Source organism: Muntiacus reevesi, chromosome 7 (genome assembly GCF_963930625.1).
Source record: "Muntiacus reevesi chromosome 7, mMunRee1.1, whole genome shotgun sequence".
Lineage (NCBI taxonomy): Eukaryota > Metazoa > Chordata > Mammalia > Artiodactyla > Cervidae > Muntiacus > Muntiacus reevesi.
The window spans coordinates 18,742,561-18,770,320 of NC_089255.1; the positions used below are offsets into that span (position 1 = coordinate 18,742,561).

Sequence of the window (27,760 nt, forward strand, 5' to 3'; positions counted from 1 at the left end):
TCCACAGCACCTTCCATTTTATTGTTTTATTTACAAACAGGGTGAAGTTCAACTGGGAAAACCGGGGTAAGGAGTCAGTCTGGGCCATCCAAATGTAGAGTGGTTCCTGGGTCAATCTCCACCACCACCAGGAAGGCCGCCTCGTCTATCTTTTTCCTGTCCCTTGGTAATGGCCCCTTGATTCCTCAGGGCAGACTGGTCTGCTGCTCCTGAGCCCTTTTATGAGGGCAGATGGATCCTGGGGGAACAGGGGTGGTACGAGGGCTGGGGCCCCCTCAGTTTGTGTAAACCTGAGTTCCGATCACACGCATGATCTCCTTCTGTATCTTGGGGTCCTGAGTATTAATGTTGGCATCGCCCACCTGACCATCCTCATATCTGCCAAAGATAATGCAAATGTGAGCATAAGAGGGAGACCAATCGCAGAATAATGTCAACCCATGGACCTGCATTTAGGGGTGTGGCCATCCCATCCCAGAACAAAACCCTTTCTTGCTACTCTTTAGGGTGGAAGAGTTTATCTGGTTTTCTCTAAACAGACCTTGATTTATACCCATCCTCATCCTCCAAGGGGAAAGTCCCAGTTCTGGCTCTACTCAGATAGCCAGGGACGTCTCCAATAACAGAAACAGACTTTCCCAGGAGTCCATATCATTGTGCTCTCACCCTCACTTCTCCAAGTAATTCCCAAGGTACCCTCCTAGACTTACACAAAGAAGAACCGTGTGCAGACATGGTCGGACACAGGGCACACCCAGATGTTCCCATGCTTCTGGAGGTCCTTAGATGTAATCACTGGGAAGAGAAGGGCTAGAAGTTATAGGTATAATGCTTGGGTCAGAGAGTCCAGGCGGAGGGGGAAGGTAAGATGCTTCAACATCACCCTTGGCTGGATCATGTGCTAAAGTGGCACCAGAAATAAAGGTGGGCACCCACAAAAACAGGGACTGGGTGAGCTACCTACCTTCACAAAGTGCTATACAGTTTAGATTCCGACTCTGCAGGAACCTTGACTGAATGGATCGGGTCTAGGAGAGAAGAGAGCCAGGTAGATGGTTACAGTTTTCCCTAGAGAGGTGAGTTAACTGGTCATAGTTAGCAGGATGGGGACTGAGATATCCTGGGCTTCCAGCCGCCTCCCAAAATTTCTGATTTTCATAATCCGTCTGGATGAGTCCTAGCTTCCATCTTTACATTTTCATGTCATTGGATTTAATAAACTCAGTCTCTGTTCTCATACTCATGACTGAAGCCACAAATGACTCTGGAAATGGGTTCCTCTTAGAACGTATCTGATTGCTTGAAATGATCTATAAGCCACCTACCCTCATCACTACCAATATTTCCCCATCCATCTCTGTAGCCTAAACTTATCCAAGGGGACGTGTCCTGCCTCAGTGGAACAAGGGCAACTAATAATACCTGGGGGATGGTATTCATTCTGTTGTATCTCTGGACGAGCTCATCTTTGGAGGGCATCCTGTGCTGTCCTTTTCCCATTCCTGTCACAGAAAAACAAGCCAGTTCATTCACCCATTCCTTCATCAAATATTTACTAGTGCCTACTATGTGCCAGGCACTGGAGCTAGAGACACTTGGTGACAGAGCAGTGAATAAAGCAAACAGTATATTTGCCCTCACAGAATTTAGCCTGATGGAGATTACAGGAAAGGAACAAATAATCATGACACAGCATGGTAGGGGTTATGACAGGGATGATACAGAGTACTGAGTGAGCCAGAGGAGGGGAACTAGCCTAGCCCACAGGTTTAAAGAGGGCTTCCTGGTGACAGCGAGGCTAAGAACTATTGAATTAGGAAGAGTTAGCTAAATGAAGAGGAAGGAAGTGTTCTAGGCCAAGATAACAGGACATGCAAGGCCTGGAAGAAAGACATAGTACTGTACCTTAGTTTGTATGGAGCATGGTCAATGGCAGAGAAGTGATGAGAGATGATGAGGGGAAGAGGTAAGCTGGGATAAGATCAAGCAGGCCTTGTAGGCCATGTTAAAGCAACCGGAGTTTATCCTGAGAGCATCAAGGAATCACTGACGGATTCTGAGATAGGGAGTAAGAGGTGAAATGAGCAAGGAATGAGGGGCCTAGGAGAGTGGTGACATCAACATTTCAGGTCCAATGCCAGGCTGAGTGAAATGAGTGGAAGAAAGCAAGCAGAGCACGTCAGATCTGCTCCAGTTTCAGTGACATAAAGAGCTCTGACCAGAGTCATTCAGACTAAAGGGAGAAGGCAGAACAGGCAACTGATGAATCATTTTCCACAGGTAACCACAATGGTAACTACCCTGAAGAGTCCTGCTTCCTTCAGAAAGTCTTGCCAAAAAAAAAAAAAAAACCAGAAAGTCTTGCCAGACTTGAGGAAGAGATGCCAATTTACTTGCTTTCATCTTATCTAAATCCATAAATCCTCCACCATCCTTAACCCTCATTGAACAGCCCTGTTTATAACATTTAGAGACTCACTCTGGACTCTTCCTGTTAAGATATGAAACAGTGCTTGTGGGCCCCTATTCCCAACTCTGTCTGTCCCATGATTAGGACTCCAGTCTCTGTATTCAGCTTTATCACAGGCCCAGCCTTATCACAGTAAGGGGAGTCTGTGAATGTGTGTATGAGACCATGAGACCAGAGAGGGAGATGAAGATGGGAAATGATGCTATTACTGCAGACCAGAAGCACGGTCACCCTGGCACTTTCTATTATGACTAACTCCACTCTGCTGCAAGTCTTGGTTTTGTGGTAACCATGGTATTACAGAAGCAAAGATGATAACCAATGGACTGACATTCTTCACTACTCAGGCTGTCAATTCATCACACACTCACACTGAAGCCCCATGACAGATTTATGGGTTGAATAAAAGTTAAGGCAATGAGAACCTCAAGATTTGAACTGCCACTTTCTTTCTCCTATAGGAATCCCCACCATCCTCTGTTTCCAACTTCTTCATTAGCCTTAACTAGGTTTAGCTCTGCATCCAAACATAATAACCTTCTCAGCCTGGGTATTTCAGTGCATGGTTCTGAGTAAAATTCCCATTTAGGTTCTACCTCAGAGGCTGAGAGAACAATCTGATTTCTATAGAAGGTCTTAGAGGTGGCCCTTATGATGTAATTCACACCTTCTTCCATCCCAGTCCTGCCGTGCACTGGCCTGACTGTAATAACCCCGATCATCTTCTCTTAGTTTCCTGAGACCAGACACACGGAGAACCCAGAGGCCAGAAGACTCCCTGGTTGCGCGGTGTCCAGAGTATATACTTGTGACAAGTTTCTAAACATGACTAAACAAACAGATGGGGCTTACCATCTCCTTTCCCACTCTTCCTCATTTTAACCTGCACACTATGGCCAAGTCTTTAGAGGCTCCGCTAGTCAAATGGATGCTCTCTATTTACAATGACCTCTCAGAAGGGACTTGGATACCCTGAGGGAAAATACAAAAAACTAGAGCGGAAAAGGGTAGAAGGAAACATACAAACAAGACAGTTAGTTATATGCTATAAGTCAGACATTTACACACATCCCATCCAGAGTGAGAGACTCTCACATATCCATGGGGCCCTCAGAAAACCAGTTATTCAAGCAAAGCCTGCCCTGTCAGTCCAATATAATGATAAGAACACTGGCCTAAAAGTCAGGAGAACTGGATTCCAGTCCTAACTCTGCTAGTTAGATCCCTGTGACTCAAGAAAGTCATCTGACTTTTCTGTGTATCTACTTTATCTGAAAAGTAGTAAGAGATTGAACAAAATGAACAAAATGTAGCTATTATATAGCTACAATAGAAAAACATGGTATTTTGTATCTAAAATCAACCTTTGGAGGGAGAAGGATGGTGCCATATGACGTTTTTACATAATCAGTAAATGAAGAAAGTTAAGAAGTCAATTCCTAGCTCCATCTGATAACTAAAGGTATTCAGGCACTCAGTAGTAAACAAAGGGCAATGGGAGAGGAGAATAGGGAAAAAACAGACAACAAAAAAGAATTTTGTGGCCACCAGAAGCCAAGAGACTCACTATTTAAAATAAGGGATTAATTTGAGAGAAGCTTAGGCTGGGACAAAGATAAAAACTGTGGTATCTAGACAAAGCCAAGACTATACCCCTATCCCACCCCCACTTTGGACTCTAGGCACACAGAATAAGATTCATTCACACATTCAATAAATATTCACTGGGCACCTACCCTTTGTGGATTACTCATAGACATACTATCATTTGTTTAATAGGACAATGAACTAAGAACAGACGTAAGAACTAAAATATTATCAGTGACTTACATCTAAGTGCTCCTAACCCTATCCCAATATCTGCCTCCACTTGGGAGATACCCACTATTCTGAAATTTAGGTTGTTATTTTTCTTCTTTTCCCTTTAGTTTTATCACACACACACATAGCTAAATAATTTTGTTTACTTTGGGGCAATATAAAAAAGGCATCATATAGTAGTCCTTTGCCTTTTGCCTTTTTTTTTTTTTTCCAATTCAACCATTATTTACTAACATTTTTTCCATGTTGTTGGATGCCACTGTTGGTTCACTGTCATTGCTGAATAATCTACTGTCAGAATAGATTATGATGTGTTTATCCCTTCTCCTGATGATGAGTATGAGTTTTTTTTTCTAAGATTTGTTGTTGCAAACAATACTATACACCTTTGGGTGCACATATTCAGAAATGAAAATGCTTGGTTGCAGGGATAATATTTCTCAAGCTTTATGAAATGTAACACCAAACTGTTTTCCAAAGTGACTGTACCAATTTATATTCCATAAGCAATAAAAGACATCCTGCTGATCTACAACCTTTGGTACAATCAGAAGTATTACTGGATTTTTTAATTCTTGCCAATCCACATAGGTGCTAAATGGTATGTCATTTTGGTCTTGCCTTTACTTCCTTGATTAATAGAGGCTGACTAGCTGCTCATATTTTTGGTCATTTCTTCAGTGACTTGCCTGTGTTATTTGCCTGTTTTTTTAATTGGGTTGCCTTTTTCTTATTTGCAAGAATTTATAATGCACTTTTATTACTAATCTTTTGTAGTTATATGTGTTGCAAATGTTTTCTCCTAGTTTGTAAGCTGCCTTTTTAAGGTGTCTTCTGATTAACAGAAACTTATAATTTTAATAAAATCAAATTTACCAATCTTTTATGATTTGTAATTCTATCTTTTTATATTCCCTGGATGATTCTGTTTAAGATTGGGATAATTTGTTCTTTTCAGTTTGACTTAAGATCCACTTATAAAATTACCTAGATTTGGCAAGGTTTTTGTTTTGTTGTGAAAAATTTAAACTACTATTTCAATGTCTTTTATGTTAGAGCTATTCAGGTTTTCTATATCTTCTTGAATCAGTTTTGTTAAGTTATATTTTTTTAGGGATGTATCCATCTTGACAAAGTTTTCAAATCATTTGCATAAAGTTGACAGAATTCTATTAGCTTTTAAAATTTTGGGACTTTTCTGTCAGTTCAGTGGTTAAGACTCTGGGCTTCCAATGCTGGAAATGCAGGCTTGATCCCTGGTCAGGGAACTAAGATTCCACATGCCATGTGGTGCAGCCAAAAAAATAATAATAGTAATAAAAAGTAAAAATAAATAAAACTTTGCTATATCTATAATTATGTTCCCTTTTTTATTCATATTATTTAATGCTGCTCTTTTTCTTCTTAGTCAATCTACCCAGGTTTATCTGTTTTGTTAGTTCTTTAAAAGAACCATCTTTTCGTTTTTGGGGGGGCCTGTCTATTGTAACTGTTCTTTTATCATTAATTTTGATTCTTATTTATATTATCTCCTTTCCTCTTGTTTGGTTTATTGTGTCATTAGAGACCTTTCCATTATAGTTCTGTTATTCTGGAGCTAAGTGTTCTTATTTTTGTAACAGTTACATTAATGGAGAATACTAAATCTATAAAGAATCTAGCACTGGCCCCTTCATATGGTAGACATGAGACTATATGGTGGCTTTCTCTTATACAAAGACTATACAGAACCTGAACTGAAAAAGACTGAGAAGAACTCAGATATAAACTTGTAACAATGAGAAAGCTAAGTCAGATTTCTTTTCTGAGCTGGACAAAGTGGGACTCATCTCCTAACTAGAACCTGGATGTTACTCATACCTTATCTTTGGAATAAAATGCTTCCTCTTGCATTCAGTGTGACTAACATAATAATGTATAATTACAGACAGTTTAAATTTTAAAAAGTGGTTGACAGGGAGGAGAGTCATGTCTCCAGAAATATAAGCCAGTGGAAGAGACTCAAGACTTCAAGTGCATTCATGTATCAACTCGCATCCATGTGTGCACATACACAATCTGACAGGCTATTGTCAGCACCAAAAATGTGTTCTCCAGAGAGTCTAGAGTCATCTCCCAGTAATTCCTTAACCCACTCCTAGGGCTAAGGTCCCACAGTGAATGGTTTTATTCATGGAGAAGAGGATATCTACGAGAAAGGGAGATAATTGGCCTCACCATAGAAATAAATTTCTAATGAAATTTATTCCTAATGAAAGAATTTATTCCTAAATTCCTAATGAAAGAAAAAAGAGAAAGATTATATATCCACGACTGGGGAGAGAGCTGACACAGACCAAGTGTCCATGATGGAAGAGGAGACAGCATAGGTTTATGTATTCACAAAATGGATGCAATGTAAATAGAGGCAATGTGGCCAAAGATTATTTCTTACCTGAGTATCCAAAGGAAATACTGGAGATGGGGCTCAGGTAGATGCCTTTGCCATAGGCTGCTCCATGCAGCTTGCAGGGAAACACCAGGATGAGCAATATGAGCCTGGGCCCTCCCATGGCTGTGTATTAGGCAGCCACAAGGCTTATCCAGCCCTCTGTCCCTCCATTTAATCTTCTCACTCATTCAGATAACTTTAGGCACCTACTCCTGAAAAGCTGATTAGCTGAAAAGTGGATGCAGGTTAACACCTTTGCCTATGAAATACTAGATACTGATGCCTTGGAGAGTGATGAGTGGCATAGCCACTGAGTCAGTTACTCAGAAGCCATGCTCCTGCCATAGGCCTGGGTACATATCAGATCCCTGCCCTCTAAAAATGAATACAGAACAGGCAGCCAGAAGAAGGAATAGTAATCATTCCTTGGAGTCTTGCAGGACAAAGAAATAAGTCTCCTATATCAACTCTCTGATTGAATAGTCACATATATTGAAAAGCTCTAACAGGTTCATTGATCACAGTGATTGCAATCAACAATTTCTATTTCTGCCTACAGCTATATTCCCACTGCTAAAAACACAGCCTCAGGTCAAAATAAACCACCATATTCATTCTATACATACAGTTTCAACTTCCTCCCTAGGAAAGCCTCACAGGAGGCTAGGTTTGAGGATGCCGAGGCAAACACAGTTGAGTACTTTAGAGCAGACTTCCCCAAAACGAGTGGGGCAGGGAGAAGGTGGAGGGAAGGGGAAAAGGAGCACAGCCTCACCTGCAGTTTGGTGTAGGATGCATTGACCAGCCCATTGCGCAGGATCGAATGCCAGTTCTCAATGTGGGACCCACTGTAAGGCAGTGTAGAATACATGTTTCCTCATGGAATGAAATTCCCAAGAAAATTCCAAGACTGCCACTCCCACCCATCCTCACACACACAGGACATGAAGATGGACACAGATAAAGCTAGCGATGGACATGCACATGGATATAGTTACAGGCATGGAAGATTGTGTGTATGGCTAACCCTTACATCTTAATATCCAGGCCTATCTTCTCTTCCATGCTTCAAACAGTCCCATCCTAAATCCTCAATTGCTGGTTCAATATTTTCATTTGCCTATCATCCTGATATTTCAAATTAAACAAATTTATCTCAAACTCAATGAGTTTATCACTGATCCCAAATATGGCTTCCAGTCATGACTTCACATCTCTTTTAAGTTACTCTTAATCTATTTTTTTCTCTCCTCTCTCAAAATCAGGCATAAATTGCTGATTTTCTTCAAAGCAGTTTTCAAATCTATCCCTGCGATCACCTTCAACCACATCTTTTTATATGTAAATGTAATTTCTCCTCAACTACATCTTAAGTAGCTTAAGATTAAAGACCATATCTTAAGTATCTTTATCCTCTATAGCACCTACCACAATAGCATTTAATACATTGACTGACTGGTTGATGGACGTAGGTCATACAGACTCCTATCCCTGAACTTGCCCCCACCCCCCCATTTTTTTTGCCTTATCCAGCACCCAGCCCCAGCCCTGCCCCACTCCTCACTGGAAGGCAAAGGTGCTGCCATAGAGCTTCTTGGCGGTCCGGAACCGAGCCTCCTTGGCAGGAGGGCTGCTCAGCAGGAGGAACTGGTGTGAGGTGTGCATGAACTTCAGCTGCTGCCCAGGGTGGGGGTGGGTTAAGGAAAACAGAGCAGAAATGGGAGATCAGGGAGGGAAAGGTTGGGGATAGGGAGCAAATTAGGCTTGTACTGATCCCAAATAAAGGAAATATGCATTGGCCCAAAGACTACTGTTGATGGACAAGTCTAACTAGGCAGGTCTAGGACCAATATGATTAGCTGGTTTGGAGCCCCTCTTTGCCCCCCACTAGAAATTCAGAGCTTAGATGAAGAATGGTTACTTACCCTGCTGAGAGGTAGTTTGACAATGTGCGACCTGTTGCTAGAGATGATCCTAGGATAAAATAGAGAGAAAAACAAAAAGGACAGAATAAACATGTGGTTAAGTTAGGTTGCTCAATCGTGTCCAACTTTTTGCGACCCCGTGGACTGTAGCCCACCAGGCTCCTCCATCCATGGGATTCTCCAGGCAAGAACACTGGAGTGGGTTGCCATTTCCATGTGGTTAGGCCATCCTAAACAAAGCAGCAGCCTTGCTCTGCCCCTTGGAGAATAGGCAAGGATTCCAGGGTTGTTTGAACTATGAAGCCAGGACACTACTGGATATTCCTGTGGGTGGTAATGTTTGTGTATAAAAATGTAAAAGAAGTTACTGACCAGAGACCAGCTAGTTACTGGGTAAACAACAGATGAAAGAAAGAGAGGGGTAGGAGGTGGGCTGCTACATCCAGGGAGAGAAAAGTAAAGAAGCAAAAAGAAGAGCATAAGAGGTCAGCTACCAAAGAAAATTAGAGAGGTGGGTCTGTGTTAGGATGGTGACAACTTACATTTGGGATTTAGAACCTTAGCACAGGGGCTCAGGAGCCATCCTATCTGAGCCCAGAGGAAGACTGATGGCTCTCAGAGATGGGGGGAATGGACAGTTATTGTCTGAGCTGCAGAAAAAAACAGAAGAAACTAGAACGAACTTCCTGAGAATTCAAGGACAGACTGGCCTGTATGTAGGCTGAACTCAAGAGGACAGGAGAGAACAAAAGCATGAGCCACTGAGGACTCAGCAAGGGGCATCATCTCTTAGAGTGGCTATCTGGTTGGCTGTGTGCTTCACTCATGTACCTGTGATGCCATCCTGAACGGTCTGTGCCTGGTCATTCCTCATGCCAAGAGGGAGCACAGTGCACTGAAAAAGTCCTAGTGTCAAAGGCTGAGCTGACAGAGCAAAGTAAGCTAGAAAGGGGGAGCTATGCCAAGAAGAGAAAACAGAAAGCAAGGTCAGGGAGGGAAAGCAGAGAGTGAAGGGAAGTAGGAAGGAAATACAAGGTCAGAACCTCTGCTCAGAGAAGGGAGTAGTAATAGTGCTCCAAGGCTCTGGACAATCAACATCAACAGGGAAGGGCCTGAGATACAGAAAGGGAGTAGACAGGAGAGACCTCTCTGCAGGCAGAGAAAATCTAATTGAAATGAAGTGTTAATTCCTATAGGCAAGCAGCACTCAAAAACCTACTGGCAAACAAGAAGCACTAAAGAGAACCTGAAACATTGTATTAGAACTTGTGGGGTTTTTGTTGGATCCCAGTTCCTAGCCAAACCAGATGTATCAATAAAACACCAAGAAAAAGCAGCCATATTATCTATAATCTTAGGAACGATGTTGAAACCACCTCGAAGAGAAGGTATAGGCTCCACGTCTGATACTATGCCCCATTCCCCCAACTGCTGAAGGATGAACCATTCTACTCATACCACTGCAGGAGAGGATGGGCCAGGGGATCCAGCTTGTCCATCTGCTTCTTGATTTCCAGATATGAGCCCTGTAAGACAAAGGCCGTAAGGTTATCTCGCAGAAGAGGTGGGAGCCCTCCCACTTTCCACAGACTATCAGGGCCCAGGGCAAGGTAGGCACTGAAGACCACACCAAACCAAGAGGAGATGGGGTTCCCACCCTCAAGGACCCGTCAGGCTGGGAAGACTCATAAATAAATATGAAAATGACTGAAGATGCTTACAAAACAACATGCAGGTGGGTCTCCCTCATTTTATGCAATTCCTACAGCCCTAAAAAGTTGATTACAAATCAAAAAAAATAAATAAGTAAATAAAATCAATGTCCCAGAAAGATCAGGCTAAGGAATCCTGTGGTAAAACTACATAAAACAGAGTTCTTCTGACAAATAAATCATCCCTCCTAGATGTATGTTATGTGTTAATCTGAACTGTGATATATAGGATTTGCTGAGAAGAGGCCCACCTGTAAATGTGAGTACAAATGAATGTCTATTCATGCAGAGATTGCAGACGAGGGGTGGGGAAGTCTGGTGAGGGACAGCCTTGAGTCAAAGGATGGTCACTGCTCCATGTGGCTGCCCCACCCCTAGAAGGATAGAAGATGCAGGCCCCTGGGTCTAGTTCCTTACCTCCAAGCCCCCCTCCTCACCCTCCCAACCCTGGACAGAAGTCCTTCCCTAACTTCTCTAGTGCCCTAAGAATTACGGAAAAAAAAAAAAAACATTAAATAGGAACGACTTGTGACGGAATTAGCAGCAAAGGTAAAGGTCAAGAGAGACATAAGGAGTGAGGAAAAGGAGTAACAGAGCTAACAAACCAGAGAACAAAGACTAGAAAAGCTAAAGAGGGAAAACTAAAGAGAATACAGTGAGGAATTTGAATAGCATCTCTAAATCTTCACTCCACTCCAAAGAATTTCAAACAGAATAGGGCACTTGAGTGGGCAGGCAGGGGACAGGGAGAGGACAGAATACCTGGGTCATCTCCCGGATGGACATCACACTATCCAGAGCTTTCTGCAGTCGCTCATAATTCTTCTTCTGTGGGGAATCAACAGGGAAAGAAGAACCAGGTGAAGAAAAGTGAAAGAGAGTAAGATGTGATGAAAAAGAGGGCCACATGTACAAAAGAAATCTAGGCCCCAGGGAAACAGCATAGTATGTCAAGAAAAGAACACAGACTTAATGTCAAAAAGGTCTACACACATGCCAGTTCTTTTTTACCAGCTGAGAGTAACAGGGATAAGTTACTTAACCTCTTAGAACCTCATTATCCATGTACATAAGTAAAGATAAAAAGCCCTCACTGCCCTCACAGGGTTAGTTATTTACGCTGAAGACTAACTAACATGTAAAGAACCTGGCACCGCGCCTGACACGCAGAAACGAGCACCTGCGCAGCGCTGAGCTGGGTGCGTGTGACGGCTCTTTCAGCAGCTGTCAACTATCCATCGGGAAATGAAGTGCCCAAACATCTAACTGAGTGTTATTCTACGCATGTAGGTAAAGGTATTCCTAGATGAAATTAACCTTTGAATGGCAGATTGAGTAAGAGAAACTGCCATCACTATTAAGGTGGCTCATCTAATCAGTTGAAGGCCTGAATAGAACAAAATAGCTGAGTAAACTCCTCCGGCCTGATTGCTGGGACATGGTCTTTTCCTGCATTCAGACTAGAATTGAAAAATCAGCTCTTCAACCTCGAGTCTGCTGGCTTCTGAACTGGAACTTACAACATCAGCTCTCTTGAATTTCCAGCTCGCCCACTACTCAACCTGGTACTTCTCAGCCTTCATAATCAAAGGAGCCAACTCCTTACAGTAAATTTCTTTCTCTATATATCTCCTATTGTTCTGTTTCTCTGAAGAACACTAAGTATTACAATATTTTATATACATTATGTCTCATTTTCATAATAATAGATATTATCCACTTTTTAGAGATAAAGAAACTGAGTTTCAGAAAGGTTAAGTGATCTGCCTAACACCATTCAGGGTGTTAGGGAGCAGCAGAATCTCAAATGGAATAAAGGTCTGTCTGGCTTCAAAGTCTGTATTACTCCAACGTAACTAATATTAATTTGTCTCCCTGTCTTCTGAGAAACTCAGAAGTTAACCTTATATTATTAGTTATATTTAGCTACTTATTCACTAGACAGTTAAATCTTAGGGTTCAAGAGTTCCCAAGAAACAAATGTGCCATTTCTTCTGTCCCCTTATTCCAAGTTGCTGTGTACACTAGAATGACAGCCTACAGTCTCCCACTATCTTTCACCATTTCTGTTCCTTAGTCCTGACTTTCTCCCCAAGCAACTATACCTTAGGGTTAAAGGCCAGAGTCTTGGGATCAGTGGGGTCCACCACAGAGGGATAAGGCTCAAAGATGATGCTCTTTCTAGGGGACTCCAAAGCTGCCCTACACATGGCCACCAGCAGATCCACCACCTTAGGAGAAAGGAAAGAAAGGGGACAAAAGCTAAACAATTTCTCAGGGCTGGGAGCTGCACAGTATCCAGCATAGGTCTACCTCCTGGAGGTGCTCGGTATTTCTCTTTTCAAAAACAAATATGAGGGACAGACTGGGAGTTTTGGATTAGCAGATGTGAGCTATTATGTACAAAATGAATAAATAATAAGGTCTTACTGTATAGTACAAGGAACTATACTCAATATCCTGTGATAAACCATAATGGAAAAGAATATGAAAAAGAATGTACATATATAACAGAATCATTTTGCTGTGTAGCAGAAACTAACGCAGCATAAAGTCAACTATATTTCAATAAAATAAATTTTAAAAACCACAAATGTTTTGATTTTTTTATTAGAAAATACAAGCTTATCATAAAAATTCAAGAACAGTGTTTAAAAGAATGATTAAAAGAAGACAAAAACCATCCCCTTGCCCCCAAATCTCATTCTTCCCATTAACTACTGCAAAGTTTGACCTGTATTTTTCCAAATATTTTTCCTAAAGGAATTGTTCTTTTATTATATAAGCAAATTTTAAAGAATTATACATACTGTTATATTTTCTTATTTATATATGTTATAATTCTCTATCCATAAATAATAGCTATATAGTATTTCTACTGTAAGAACAAGCCATCATTTCTTTAACTGGACCTTGTACAAATGGACTTATATCTATTTTTTCTTTTTTCAACTATTATAAACAATACTAGGGAATTCCCCAGCAGTCCAGCAGTCTAGAGGTCTCTGAGCTTTCACTGCCTAGGGCATGAGTTTGATCCCTGGTCGGGGAACTAAAATCCCACAAGCCACGTGGCGCAGTCAAAACTTAATAAAATATTACAAAAAAAAAAAACCCACTACAGTGAACATCCTTACATAGGAAAGCATTTCTGGAGATTAAATTCCAAGCAGTGCAACTGCTGTGATTCTCAGCCATAAATGATCCCAATTCCCCAGCAGCTCTTCCAACCCCCATACCTCTGCTCCAGTGGCCACCTCCTCTGCAGCTCCAGACATGACTCCCAACGTGTAGAAGGAGAAAACGCACAGTTCACGAGTACAGACGGCTGGCTGAATGGACATATTAAAGAGGTGGAAAAAAAAAATAAAGAGATGGTGGTGGCAGGAGGTGTGCAATAAGGTGTCATAGGGCAAGAGGGACAATTCTGACCTCAGACAACTCTAGACTGATATTCACATATCCTCATCTTTCCAAATGGGACTGCTGAGACTTGTTTTTGGAGAAAAACTATTATTTCCAGAGTCTCAGGGAGTATGGACAGAATTCTACCTTTACCACAGATCCAAGAAGAAAGGAGAAATGGAGATGAGGAACTAATGGGCCTTAGCTAACAGTATAAGAAAGAGGGCCACAAAATAGAGGTGTATACCTTGAGCATGGACCCATTCTGGAAGACATGCTGCTCATCACATACAACACAGTACTCATTCAATGTTGGGATTCTCTGCTCTGCATATTTCATGATCTAGGGAGAGAGGAGATTCTATTAAGTCTTTTTTTGGAAGTCAAGACCCAGATATAGGAAACAATCTGAACTTCCTTTCTATTACTCTCCTACCTCCCAGCCCTGTGCCTAAGGTAGACTCTATTCTTGGGTCCTGCACTTAATTAAATCGATGGCCCAACTCTGGAAGACTATATATAATGAAAATGAGACCAGCCACAGTAGAAGAACTGGGTTAAGATTCCCCCTTCTACTACTTAATACCGTATATAACTTGGGGCAAGTTAACTTGAGCCTTGGTTTTTTCATCTACAAAATGGACATTACTCACTTTACAGAAGTACTGAAATTAAAGAGATGATTTCTGTAAGAGTATTTTATAAACAGTAAGAAGTACTAATCAAACTATTAATATTATTTGCAGTAACTAGATTGCTCCCATGTGACAAGTGAGTTTTCATTCAGTCCATGATCAGATGGCGCCGGAGGTGGGAGGTGGGATGGGGGTGATGCTGAGAAGCCATGTTTAACTGCCTAGGACAATCAGCCTGTAAAATGATCAAGACCACAAATAAAACTCTTCTGTGAAGAAAGCACAAATTCAGAGCTCACGCAGCAATATCATAAACTATTTTTTACACAATCTGTCTTAAAAGGCTTTCACAATCATATACACTGTCTGTATAAGTCAAATTGTTCCCATTTCACAAACTTTTGAGATCATAAATGGACATGCAAGGGCATTTGTTCATTCATTTAACACAGATTTGTTGAATGCCTACTACTTCCCTAGCTCACTGAAATGTATCCTTTATTATTCAATAACATAAAAGACTATCCTCTCAGACCCTATAGTCCAACAGGGGAGATGTGGTATGTATACAAATTAATTACAATTCAAGGCAGCATATAGTACCTGACACATTGGAGCTATATAAAACAAAAAGTGTCAAAAGAATTCAGTGAGAGAAAACACATTTCCATCTAATACATTTCAAGTAATAGAGAAGATTTTATGAAAAAGCTGGCATCTGAGACTTGATTACAATAGGCAGATATAGTGAGGAATGCCAGTAGAGGGAATGACATGAACAAAGATATTGGAGATGCAAAAGTGAAACCATGTCAGGAAGATAATGAGGTTTTAAACAGAAGCAAATGACCAGTAGAGGCTAAGCACTGAAAGTCTGTGAGGAAAAGCGAAGCCCCCTTGAGCAAGGACGTGGGGGATTATAAGAAAATCAGTGTCAAGTCTTATCTTGGCACTAGGGCACTTAAAATTTGCAGTGCATCATTTGGCACTTGATTGTAAGTGGTATATAAGCATTGTCGTCCCAATAATGCTATAAGCTTGAGGGTGGGAACTAGGCCTTTTCTCCTATTCACACAACACTCAGTATAGTTCTGAGAACAGAGGATTTAAGGAAATGTTCGCTAACTAACTGAACAGTTGGGAGATGTTAAGGGATCAGATGGGTCAGAAAACAGTGGAAAGGCTTTGGAATGAAGCTTTGGACTTGATTACCTGAACAAGGAATCCATATTCCAGAGTGGGGATGTTCTTGCAATGACCACTGACCTGATGAGAGTAAAAAAAATAAGGCTTCATGAACCTTCTAGGAAGCTGGTGACTAAAAACACCTCACTCATGCCCATTACCTAAAATTATCCTAAAGTAGCTAAGCCCTAGCTCTGCTCAGTCTAAGTAATCCCCAAGCTGCAGAGAAGACCATTAGACATTTTTGGCAAAGGCTCTTAAAACAGGCTCACCTGTCCTTAACCCTTTCCAAGGTAGACATAAGATGTTTGTAAAGTAACTGACTACCAAGTCCTAACCACAACCTAACAAAATTAAACATAACATCTCCCTGGGATGCCCAACTCCAGACTTTGCTCCGTGACATACTATCAGAGAAGCATGCTAGACTATGTAGGTATAAATTCACAACTATTAAAATATGTTCCATTCTACTGATTCAAGATTCATGCACAGATTTGGTTTATGATGCCTGGACAACCAGACTCCCACCCCATTTTGAGAAGCTGTATTCCACTCCCCCTCCCACCCTCTGACACCAAGTCAAACCCTCCTCAGCCATGTACCAAAGGAGAGGTCCGTGCTGGGGGAGGGAGGCCCACGTGCTGGGGACACAGGAGACCTGCCTGGGGGCTGGGAGGGTAGCCAAACACCTCCACTTTGGGGTTCTTCATGGTGCAGGAGATGGAACGGTTCATGAGGCGTCCAACTCGAAGGTCTGGTACACCCAGTTTGCCTTTCAGCATGGAGTCCTGTATGATAGGGAAACTGGGAGACCTGAACAGAGAGCAAAGAGAAGTGATGAAACTGAGGATTCGGTATGAGCCCTAGAAGCCTGCAGGGACTTCCCTGGTGGTCCAGCAGTTAAGACTCTGCAGGGGGGCCTGCATTCGATCCTTGGTCAGGGAACTAAATCCCATATGCCACCCCACACAGCAAGGTCAAAAAAAAAAACAACTCCTCTCCAAGGAAAGTTCCATTGAATCAAACTGTCAAAACAACTAGATCACTACACGCCAGGTTTTATGTCATTAAAGCCTAGGTCATTCTCTACAGCATCTAGGCCAGCTAAGGAATGATACCTTGGAAAGGATACCCGTTTCACTTGCTCAATGTGTGTGTTGTCTATATTAAAATATATGTGATTAAACTACTAGGTAGGAAATAGTTGGACCCCAAAGAGCCTACTGTCTGACTGTCTATCAGTACTGGTACCTGGAAAACTACAAATCTGGGTTTGTATTTGCCTTTGGGAAGATCAGAAGGCACAGAGTGCAGGGAAGGGGAGAATAAAAGTCTTGGATCAAAGAATGCAGTAATATTTGTTTCCAGAACCCAGGTAATAAATCAATGACCCCTTTCCTAAGAGCAAGGGGCTGGGGCCTATTAGCTCTGCCTCTGTCTCCTTAGGATAGGGAGTAAGGGTGAGGGTCAAAGAAAGAAAAGATGGAGAAATTAGTACATATTTCTCCAAACAGACACCATGCACTAGGTACTATATTTTACATAAAGGACAAGGTATGACTCCTGGGTCAGGAGTAGAAGGGTAAAGACACATAGGGGACAGAATCATGTGGATAGTATTAGTTGTTAAAGGTACAGAATTCAGAGAACCTAGGGAGAGGACAGAAAAGTTTACATAATCAAAAAGGTGGGGTGAGGGCTTAGAAGAGATCACTGTGATTAGAGACAACCAGCTCATGGAGAAACACTTACTTGGGGATGGGCGAGAAGATGCTGAGGCCAGCTCGGAACTTCTTGATGGTACCACTTGCCTTGAACCAGCTGTGCCTCTTCTCCTGCTGGGTCTTTAAGAAATCGTTGCTGAGATGTTTCCATTGTTGGGATGTAAACATACCCAGGATTCTAAAGAATCACAGAGGAAGAGACTTAGAAAGCTCAAGCAGGGGAATCCCAGGTCAAGAAATAGGACTATGAAAGGCAACTAATCTAAAATTCAGGCTTAGGGCTGCAAAGCTAGTTGGTTTAGGGAACTGTGTGTGTCTCAAGATCCCTAATATAACCTTAGCAGATGGATATGTACTGTTCTAAAGTACCTCTTGACCTTAGTGGGTAAATTCCCACTCCCTTACCTAGTCTAATGGACCAGAAAAATTCTTAGATGCTTTGCCTTTACAGGAAGATCTCAAATCTGAGTCTTCAAAGGCTGTGAACCTGGCAATTTATTGCCAAGAAGAGCTATACCGAAAGTGAAACAGAAGTGGTGGAATAGAGGTGAGTACTACCCATGGCCTTGTCAAAGGTGAAAAAAAGGACAAGGAACCTGAAGAGTACTGATATTGTTAGGCAAAACATTACAACCCCAAATTTATGGTTTCCAACTTGACTAGTCTTGTCAATTCTTTCACTTGTCCATGATCAGTTCTCTCTAGCATTACTCTATTATTCTAAATCCTTATCACCTTCTTTAAGCTCCTAACTTTACCTACAACTGATATTCTTTCCTCTCAACAGAGAAAACTGAAGCCATCAGATATCATCTTCCATGATTTTACAACCTTACTACAAAATCTATTTCCATTTCCACCCTCACTGTGATCCCTCCATCCTCTGGAGACAAGGTGACCCTCCTCTTAAGGATCAGGTGCTCTAGCTGTACTCTAGATCTCAGCCCCTCTGCAGGGACTTTGATCTGGCAATTCCTCCCCTTTCCTGGCAGTTCCTTTCTCCACAGCTACAAAAAGTTCCAAGTTTCTTTATTTCAACCTAGCCACCCCCTTATCCTCATCCAAACTTCTTAATCCATATTTAATTGTTTTTACTTTGTGCCAATCATTTACTTCTCCAGAACACTTACTATATTCTAGTTTCTACCTTTGCCATTTCACTACAACTGCTCTCACCTTGATGGTAAATCCAACCGAAACTCCTAGTTCTCCTCTTACTCATCCTCTCTGGCATCTGGCCCTCCTTGTAGAACTATTCCTCCTTGCCTTCTCTGACACTGTTTTCTTCTCATCCTTCTCCAAGCTCTCTAACCTACCTTCAGTGTTTCTTCTTTCTCTACCTATTCTTGGCATTTTTTTCTGGGTTAAAGGGTGTTCTGCCCTTGACTTTATTTTCTTCTCATTCTATCTAGCTCTCCTTTGACATTCTCATATTCTACACTGGATGCAATTCTCACTTGTACACTGCAATCTATCTTCAACCTGTACCTCTCCTGTAAGTATCAAATCTACATATCTCTCTATTGAGCAGGTCCACTGAATATCCCAAAGTTACCCTTAAACAACATCTTTAAAATGGAACTATCTATCTTCATCCCACGAACTTGTTCCTCTTCTTAAATTCCTATTTAAATGAGTGGTATTAAAATTTACCCAGATATCTAGGTTGAAAACCTAAGAGTAATATTTCTCTATTCCTTGGCTCTTATGATATACAACATAACCAAATCAGTCTTCAAGTCTGACTTTAAACACTGAAAATCATTCTAGTCTATCTCTCGTCTGTACTCATATCTACAGTCATACTTTGGCTCATCATCTCATGTATGAACTTCTACAAATGTCTCCTACTAAAATAGTTCTGGTCTCTTGTCGTACTCCTTCTATCTATGCTGCACAATGCTACCAGAATGTTTTTTTAATAATTAAATCTGACCATATCTTTTCTTTGCCTAAAACCTTTCAAAGCTCCCACTGCCTACAAAACAAAACCAGAAGATCCTTTCTGATTTTACACTTCCTACACACATTGCCTCATGTGACTGCCCTTGCAAATGTTATTTACTCTCAGAGTCTGTCTACATGGACAACTCTTATACATCCCTAAAACCATTAATCATCTCCCTTTTTTTTTACAATTATTTTTATTTTTTCTTTTGGCCTTGCTGCATGGCATGTGGGATCTTAGTTCCCTGACCAGGGATTGAACCTGCATCTCCTGCATTGAAAGCACAGTCTTAACCACTTGACTGCCTGGGAAGTCCCTCATCTCCCTTTCATATTTCATTCATCTACCTGCTACCAGACTGACTTACACCTTCCTCTGTGTTCTTTCTAAACTTTACATTTTCACTCATATTAGAACAAGTATACACTGGACTATATTTAGAACTTGACTGAGTTTATGTCTCTTTATATACCAAATACTTATTGAGCAAGGTGCTCAATACATTTAGTACACTAAAACTGTCCAAAATCCTAGGGCTCCACTCTGAGGAAGTGTGATGAGCATAACTCTAATTCCAGGGTTGTGTTTTTCCTTTAAATGCTAAGTACTGATGAGCCTTACCTCTCGCCTCCAGGAAGCCTCAAGGGCACATACCCCAGAAACACAAGTGCCCTCACCTAACCATAAACTGGACTCCCCAAATTTATTTTAGTCTTTCTTGGGCACATGTCAGAAATACACTTTTGGAAAGAAACATTCGCAAGTCTGCCTGTCCTACCTCTCTTTCCCTCAAATGTTCATAACCAGAAAGATCAAAGTTCTTACTTTTTCAACTGAAGACCCAGCCCAAATCCTTCCTTATTTGATGGCTGGAAAACTTCAATTGATGGTTCTGCAAAGAGAAGAAAAAGCTCCTACTACATATACATGTCTATCCTCCTGGGAGTCCAAAGCCCCTGTTCAGTGGATTAGCTTCCTCAGATTTCAAGAGTACTCTAAACAATAATAGTGGAAAATGAAAACCTCTGAGGCAGAATGTAGATTCTGGGAACTGTCTGACCAATTCCAAATATCCTCAACTTCTATAAGGAAGCTGAGGAGAAGGGGAAGAATAAGAAATATCGAGGAACTAGAGAAAACAATTTCATTAACCAAGAAAGTCTTTAAGGCATGACTATTAGGTGATAGTGGAGAAGGCAATGGCACCCCACTCCAGTACTCTTGCCTCGAAAATCCCATGGACAGAGGAGCCTGGTGGGCTGCAGTCCATGGGGTCGCTAAGAGTCAGACACAACTGAGCGACTTCATTTTCACGCATTGGAGAAGGAACTGACAACCCACTCCAGTGTTCTTGCCTGGAGAATCCCAGGGACGGGGTAGCCTGGTGGGCTGCCATCTATGGGGTCGCATAGAGTCGGACACGACTGACGTGACTTAGCAGCACTAGCAGCAGCATTAGGAGATAGGGAATGAAGAGAACAATGAAAGAAGACTGAAAATCTCCTACCAATGGCCTTCAGATTACACCAAAAGGCTTTGTTCCTAGTTTTTCTCTACCTCAGTTAACTTAGAACGTTGGATTAGACTAGTTAGAGCACGCAGATGCACAAAGTCACTGCCTTTACCCGGTCCATCAAGGTACTGGGAGAGAGAAAACCGCAGCCTCAACACAATAGGTTCTGTCCGGAGGACCTTCCAGGCTGTAGAAACTTCCTCCTACAAGAGTAAGGGGAATAGTTTCTAGTTCAGCATCAGAGAGATGGACTTTGAAGTTTTTGCTATATGACACACACATGCACATAGTACTATCTGCTGATGGTCTAGAGATAGGCATGAAGTATATGTGCCTCAAATACAGCACTTGGGAACAAGACTCCAGGCCTATGTGGCAAAACCCACAAGCTCAACTAGACCTGTTGTTGGCAGGTACGAGCATCACTTACATCAAGGAAGCTGATGTTGATGTGGAGGTCAATGTCCACGTCATCGATAGTTCCATATTCTCTACAGAGATACAGGTGATCACATGTGAGACTCATTAAGGGAGAAAGAAGGGAACAGAAATTGAAATTGAAGTGGAAAGAGAAGTGAGCCTGGAGACAAGGGAGAGGGAAGGGTGGAAGGAGGCTCTGTACTTAGCTACAGCCACTTTTACAATCAAAGCCTTTGCCAGGCCACAAGCCCTTCTTAACCCAAAGGTGAAACTTCAGCCTTGAGGATCTAGGATAAGAGGGAACTTCTAAGAAAACTGGTTATACTTTCCTAATTGTTCCTGTCAGCCTACCTTAAATATTCTGAGCAACTCTCACCATCATTAGGCTCAAAACTTATCAAAGTTCACAGACCCCACCATCACACCATAAAGAAAAAACCTCTACCCTTTGAGCAACTCACAAAGAAGTGGCTGAGCCCCCTGCCATCCCTGAAGTAGAGTCCCACCTGATGGATACAGAGTTCTCACTGTAGATCTCCTTCACAGCTTCAATGTCTGCATCCAGCTGTGGGTGCCGATATAGGTCAGCTGCACAGCTTCCCTGAGTCGGCAGCAAAAATGGTGAAGGGGGAAGAGAGAGAGGAAAACAGAATACGAAGAAACATCAGGAACAGGGAAATCAAACTATAGCAACACATACAAGCAAAAGCTGCTTTATGAAGGGGTTCTTGGTGGGGACTTCACTGACAGACAAGTCACCCCCATCAGCACTCTAGGAGGTTTCAGGAGACCAACTGCGGGTTCTGCTTCAGGAGTTCACATCCTTAAGTCTCAGCTGCTCTCAGCCTTGACCAGGACTCTAGGGATCCCTCCTATGAGAACTCAGAACAAGCTGAGGAGTACAGAATTTAACTCAGATTGGTTCTGGCTACTGTATCCAACATTTCTGCTCAGGATCATGCCCTGGGCAATGACAGCACTGAACAAAAACTGGTAGAAGAATCTCAAAAAATCTGACCCTAATGAATGAAATGACCCCTGCTGGTTAGTGAGGGAACAGTCAGAAAATAATTGTTTCCAACTAAGGACCTATGGCTAAACTCCATGCACAGAGGGTGTAGTTTATACTGGAAAAGATAAGAGTTCCAGGCAAGAGCAAAAATATGAGATCAGCTCCGACCAGATAATCTTCAGATCACACTGACATTATATCATCTTCATCTCTGCTCCAAAATAATCTTTCACTCCTGACGTATCCAGAGGAAAGTATACATTTAGACCACCCAACATGGGTTTAGGGGCTGTAACCTCACCTGAACTCCATAGAGAAATTCCTCTGATTCATTGTCTCCCTCTGAATCATCATCATTCCAGAACTGGCCTTTGATGTCCTGATGATGAGAAACAAAAAATGAGGGTGCCTGATATCTCATGGAACAGAGTGGGGTTAAAATAAGAAACAGATTTTCACAAATGAGAGGTCCCTTGGGATAACTGAGGCCCCAATCCCTTTGCTGCCTTCCCCTGACCCTTTGGGGACATCTCAGTCTTTTCCCGAATCTGGTCATATCCATGGTCTGGCACAGAGGAAAACAATAGGGAATTTTAGCCTTCTTAGGTATCGGGTATGATGACTGAAGCTCTAGTAGCCAGTGGGGGAGGTATGCAGAAGACTTCAATGTCAAGGTTGATTCTCAGGCATATCTAAGTTCTAGTACAAGCTGGCCTCTTTTGGATCATTACCCAAGGCGACTCTCAAGCACACCTCGCTCTTTTGTCTCCTAACTCCCTTTCTATCCCTTCAAGTATTTAACTCCCCCCTTACTGCCCAAGAAAACTCCCTATATACATACCAAGTAATACTGTTGCCGTGCCCCATCTCCTTCCCTTAACTTCAAGTAGCCACCCTATCTTCCAAAAGGGAGCACAGGGGGAAGGTGAGGTCTGCAATCTGTTTCATCTACCCCCCGGAAAATCAGTTAGAAAGGTGGGCAGTGAATTCTCACCATTGGGTCAGTGGGTAACACACACTCCTACGTCAGTGCTAGGCAGCACCCCTCCATACCACCAGTTGAACCCAGGCCAACGAGATGGGCATTTAGGAGGCCAAGAGAGGAGACAAGGGTTGGGAGGGGGAGTGGTGATGTCAGGGGCTGACTGGAGATCTGCTGAGGAAGGCAGGATCTGCTGTGGTGGTGGTAACAAGTCACTGTCCTGCAGAAAGTAGACAACAATTGATCTCATCATCACTTAACAGTTGGGTGGCATGTACAAAAGCACACGTTTATGGGTACACTTTTATTATACATATGTATAGACACTTGCACATAGAAACATACTTGCATGCATGTAGACACACTTGCACACAGTTAAAAGCACTACATGACCATAAGACATGTCCTCCAGCTGGAGAGCTGGGACTGAAGCAAGTCCCTGCTCTAGTTCATAACATTTTATCAACTCCTGAGGCCAAAATGATGATGGCAGGACCAGATGCTATGCTACTCAGTCAAGTCAGTTCATTTTAGAATATTCTTCATAGAATCAACCACCATCAGAAGCAGACACTTTTTAAAAAATCTTTATCCCTAGTTATTTCTCCAAATTGAGTGTTTATCTCTTATTTAAAACCAGTATCCTTAGGAGTCTTTCTATAACAATCATAGCTAAGTTTAAAAGTCTCAACAGCTCTGACCATTTTCTGGTACAGTCTGAGTTGTCACAGCCAAAATAATGCCCTGGACTCCTCTTGGAACCTACTCCCCCCCAAATATAATAATGACCTAAAGAAATGCTCAGAAAAACACTAACTTTTAGCCCTTGTGCAAAATTAAAAGCCACTGCTTCCTGGCTTTGTATTTATCAGTTTCATCCACTCCAACCTTAAACAGAGGTGTTCTTGATCTTTAACACGGTTCTCTTGCATCTTAGGTATCTAGATCAGTGGCTCTCAAGTAAGGTCTGTGAACTGGCAACATCAATATGACCTGGGAACTTGTTTAAAATGCAAATTCTAAGATCCCCTATTGAGACCTACTGAATTAGAAACTCCAGAGGTCTAGCAATCTGTTTCAACAACCCCTCTAAGTTATGCTGAGAACCACCGTTCTAAATCCTTGTGTGTTCCAAGGGCCTGTGGTCTGTTCCTCAGATATCAACGTAAACCTGTAACTAACCCAGTATGGCGACATAAAGCACAGTGCCAAGGAAAAGAGCATAGTGGTCCTTCAGCTGGCAGGGCTGCCTGACCCACCAAAAACAATATGCAAAAGGAAACTGCAACTAAAGTGCTTAGAGAAGAAATGGCCTGATATCTGAGACTTGCTTTAAAATTCAACTCCAGCACAGAAGGCAGAAGGGGCATCAGGGTGGGGAACAGGTGAAAAAAACATGGCAAAGTGACGATTACTGACGAAGCTAAGTGATGATAAGCATTTCTTATACTCTCTATGTTTGTGTATAGTTGGAGATTTTCATTTTAAAAAAAAACCCAGAGACTACCCTTGGAAGGGCTCTCCCTAAAAAGTTAACTCTAAATAAGAACAGGAAGATTATCACTAAGACTCCATTAATGCCTCTTTGCTGTTCTTCAAACATACCAAGCATATTCCCACCTCGGAGCCTTTGTCCCTGCTGGTCACCCTCCTCAGGATGCTATTCACCCAGATATCCACATGGCTTACTCCTTTACTCTTTCAGATCTCTGCCTGAAGGTCACCTTGACTATCCCATATAAAACAGCAAAATCCCAACATACAATATAGTAGCACTCTCCATCCCCCTTCCTTGCCTTAATTTTTTCCACAGCACTTACCACACTCTGATGTACAAAATGTTTGTTTGTTGTATTTATCTCCCACCAGAATGTAAGCTCTATGGTGGCAGAGGCTCTGACTCTTTTCATTGTCTATATTGTCAGTCCCTCAACACATATTTACTGAATGAATGAACTGTCTGCTGGAGACCTAAGCCAAAGGGGAGATACATACGAGAACTTAAACACAACTACATAGACAAAAGTCATACAAAAATAATCTTAAAAAGCAAGACTCTATTCACCTTCAATGGTAGCTGAGAACCAGAACATGAAGATCTGGGGGCTGGGTTTGTGAGCTTTGAAAATAAACAGTCAGGTGCTGATCTGGATGATCACAGAGAAATAAAGAGGGAGGCACTAATGTCCAGCCGGGGGCGTCTTGGGCTGGGTGGTAGGATGATGGCAGCGTAGGCCAGAAGTAGCAACTTTCACAAGCTCTCTGTCACTGTAGAAGTCAAGAAAACTTAAGTCTCTCTCCAAGGGTTGTTGCTGCTTGGTTTCTGCTGTTATCATAAGGAGAAAAAGATAATTCAGAGGGTATTTTTCCTGTCCAGGGAAAAGATAATTCAGAGACTACCATCTTTTTCAACCCAGGCTGCTTCAGGGCAAGGGACTCCCAGCTTCAACTCTCAAAGCTCATTCCTCTGAGAGATGGAGGGACAAAGGGTTTAAATGATGAAGAGTGGCAAAAGTGGCATAGTGGGCAGTTATCTAATTCACAGAATTACATTTTAAACGGGAATAGCTGGAAAGATAGTCTTTTTCAAAGCTTTCACGTTACATATAAAAAAAAAAAATCAGGGGTAGAGAGGTCAAGCAACTTGCTTAGGTCCAGGCAAGTGGAACTGGGACTTGAGCACATTTGATAGGTTCCACCCACATGCACTCCTCCTGTGATATGGTCACAAGCAACAAAGGGAGTTGCTAATGAATTAAGCAAGAAAGACCTATCTAACTTATTTAAATGAGGTAAAGAAGGGAAACTTTCAAGAAAACCCAGGCCAAATATAGACTGTGTGAAGAGTGCCCAGAGAAGGCTGTCTGACGGTCAGTGCTTCGGCCGACAGCAGAAAACAGGGAATTTGCACGGGAACTGGCCATATGTAATTAAGCCTCAAGTCCGGATCACAAAAGTCGCGGCCGACGTCCACGGGCGCTTCTCGGTGTGACAACTTTATACCCTGTCAAAGAAGCCTCCGATCTCAACGTTTAAACTCTGGATTCGACTCCCACCTTTGTGGTCCTGGGCAAGGAGGTTACTCCGCTCTACAGCAAGTGCTCCTCCCGGAAAGCCTAGGCCACGGAACAAAGAGCGCGGCGGCGAACTCACGGACCTAACGCTACCCCGGGTTCCCGGCGGAGGGACAGGCCGGGGTGAGCCCCCGAACACGGGCTGCCACCCGCGCTTCCAGAACAGGCCGTGAGGCCTCCCTTGGGGGGAGCAGTTAGACCTCTTCTCCGTTTTCCTCTGGAGACCCCCAACACCTGCCTCCCGGGAAAGCAGCTTTGTGCCCGATCTGTGTCGCTAGCCACCCGGCCTTGAGCGAAGCCTGTCAAGCCCAGAAGGGCACCTCAGAGCCACCCGGTCCAAGCCCCTCACTTCATCCACCCCGGCCGAGGAGAGGCGGGCCCCGCACCCTTTCCGCGGCCCGGCCGCCCCGCCCGGCCCCGGTGGCAGCCGCCCCACAGGCCGGCCTCGCGAGTACTCACGGCGACCCCGGGCCGCGCGCGGCCGCCGCCGAGGGGACGAGCGGCCCGGGACGCCCCACGGGGGCGGAGCGGCAGGCCAAGGGGCGGGGGCCGGGCCGGGCGGGCGAGGTCGCGCGCCCCAACGCCTCGTCGTTCCGTCACGGCGGCGCTGAGCCCCTTTGCGCACGCTCGCGCGGCGGCGCCGTGGCCACGTGGCCCGCTTGGAACCAACTGCCAAGCGGCCTACCTCTGGGCGCGCCCCCGCCCCCGACTCCAGGCCTGGGGCGCCTGCTCAATGGCCGCTGGTTGGGAGGGGGTGCGGAGCGGAGGACGGCGCCTGCGCCGTGGGTCGGGACCGGTGCGAGCAGAAACAAGAGGCGCCCCACGGGTCCGCGGAGGGCCCTCTAAACAAGACTTTGGGCGTTTGGCGCCTCCAGTGTTGGGAGGACAGAGCAGGGAACGCAATCCCGGCTCTTCCTTGGAGCCAGCGCGGCGGATACAGATTGAGAAGGTTCCCCTGAGACTCAGCTGACTCCAAGAATCTCTAGTTTGTAACACCTCAGGGTCTTTAAATTCTTAAAACATATCTTTTGCTCCCCTGGTAGCTGTGATAGGCTGGAAAGCACTCTGGCCCTCTATTTAGACAGTCTGGATTCAAAGCTTGGTTTCGGCACGTACTGATTGCTCAGGCTTGTACCAAGACTTTTACTTTCTGAATCTTAGTTTTCTCATCTGTAAAGTGGGAACAATGATATCTTTTTAATGGGGCTGTTGTGATGAAGAAGAAATGTAATGGCGTGTCGAAACATATGAATGTGCAAAGTAGTTGATCCATTATATCTTACAAAACAGAAATTTCATATGGTTCAATCTAACACATATAATTTATATGCAGAGTACATCATGAGAAATGCTGGACTGGATGAAGTACAAGCTGGAATCAAGATTGTTGGGAGAAATATCAATAACCTCAGATATGCAGATAACACCACACTTATGGAAGAAAGAGAAGAACTAAAGAGCCTCTTGGTGAAAGTGAAAGAGGAGAGTGAAAAAGTTGGC

The 27,760-nt window shown here is 43.1% G+C and overlaps 1 protein-coding gene across 13 annotated transcripts; it reads right to left on the minus strand.

The window, feature by feature from the left end:
* PARP6 (poly(ADP-ribose) polymerase family member 6) lies at positions 1-27,021 on the minus strand. Of its 13 annotated transcripts, XM_065940300.1 has the most exons (23): positions 25,252-26,830; positions 23,199-23,406; positions 22,506-22,583; positions 21,699-21,793; positions 21,203-21,263; positions 20,885-20,975; positions 20,085-20,151; positions 17,340-17,489; positions 16,250-16,400; positions 15,612-15,665; positions 14,012-14,107; positions 13,599-13,691; positions 12,465-12,590; positions 11,122-11,187; positions 10,106-10,173; positions 8,648-8,696; positions 8,287-8,399; positions 7,498-7,570; positions 6,726-6,795; positions 1,423-1,502; positions 965-1,028; positions 711-795; positions 1-378 (listed from the first exon to the last, which is right to left on the minus strand). In XM_065940300.1, the coding sequence occupies exons 2-23, from the start codon at positions 23,199-23,201 to the stop codon at positions 276-278; spliced, it is 1,836 nt and encodes a 611-aa protein (XP_065796372.1). In that variant the 5' UTR covers positions 23,202-23,406; positions 25,252-26,830; the 3' UTR covers positions 1-275. The 13 variants fall into 13 exon arrangements, 12 of the variants coding, with proteins under 12 accessions (XP_065796372.1, XP_065796365.1, XP_065796363.1 ...); XM_065940293.1 differs by lacking the exons at positions 1,423-1,502; positions 6,726-6,795 and adding an exon at positions 26,946-27,021 and having other exon boundaries at positions 16,190-16,400; positions 25,252-25,512; XM_065940291.1 differs by lacking the exons at positions 1,423-1,502; positions 6,726-6,795 and having other exon boundaries at positions 16,190-16,400; positions 25,252-25,512; positions 26,720-26,852.
* Between the last annotated feature and the right edge of the window lie 739 nt (positions 27,022-27,760).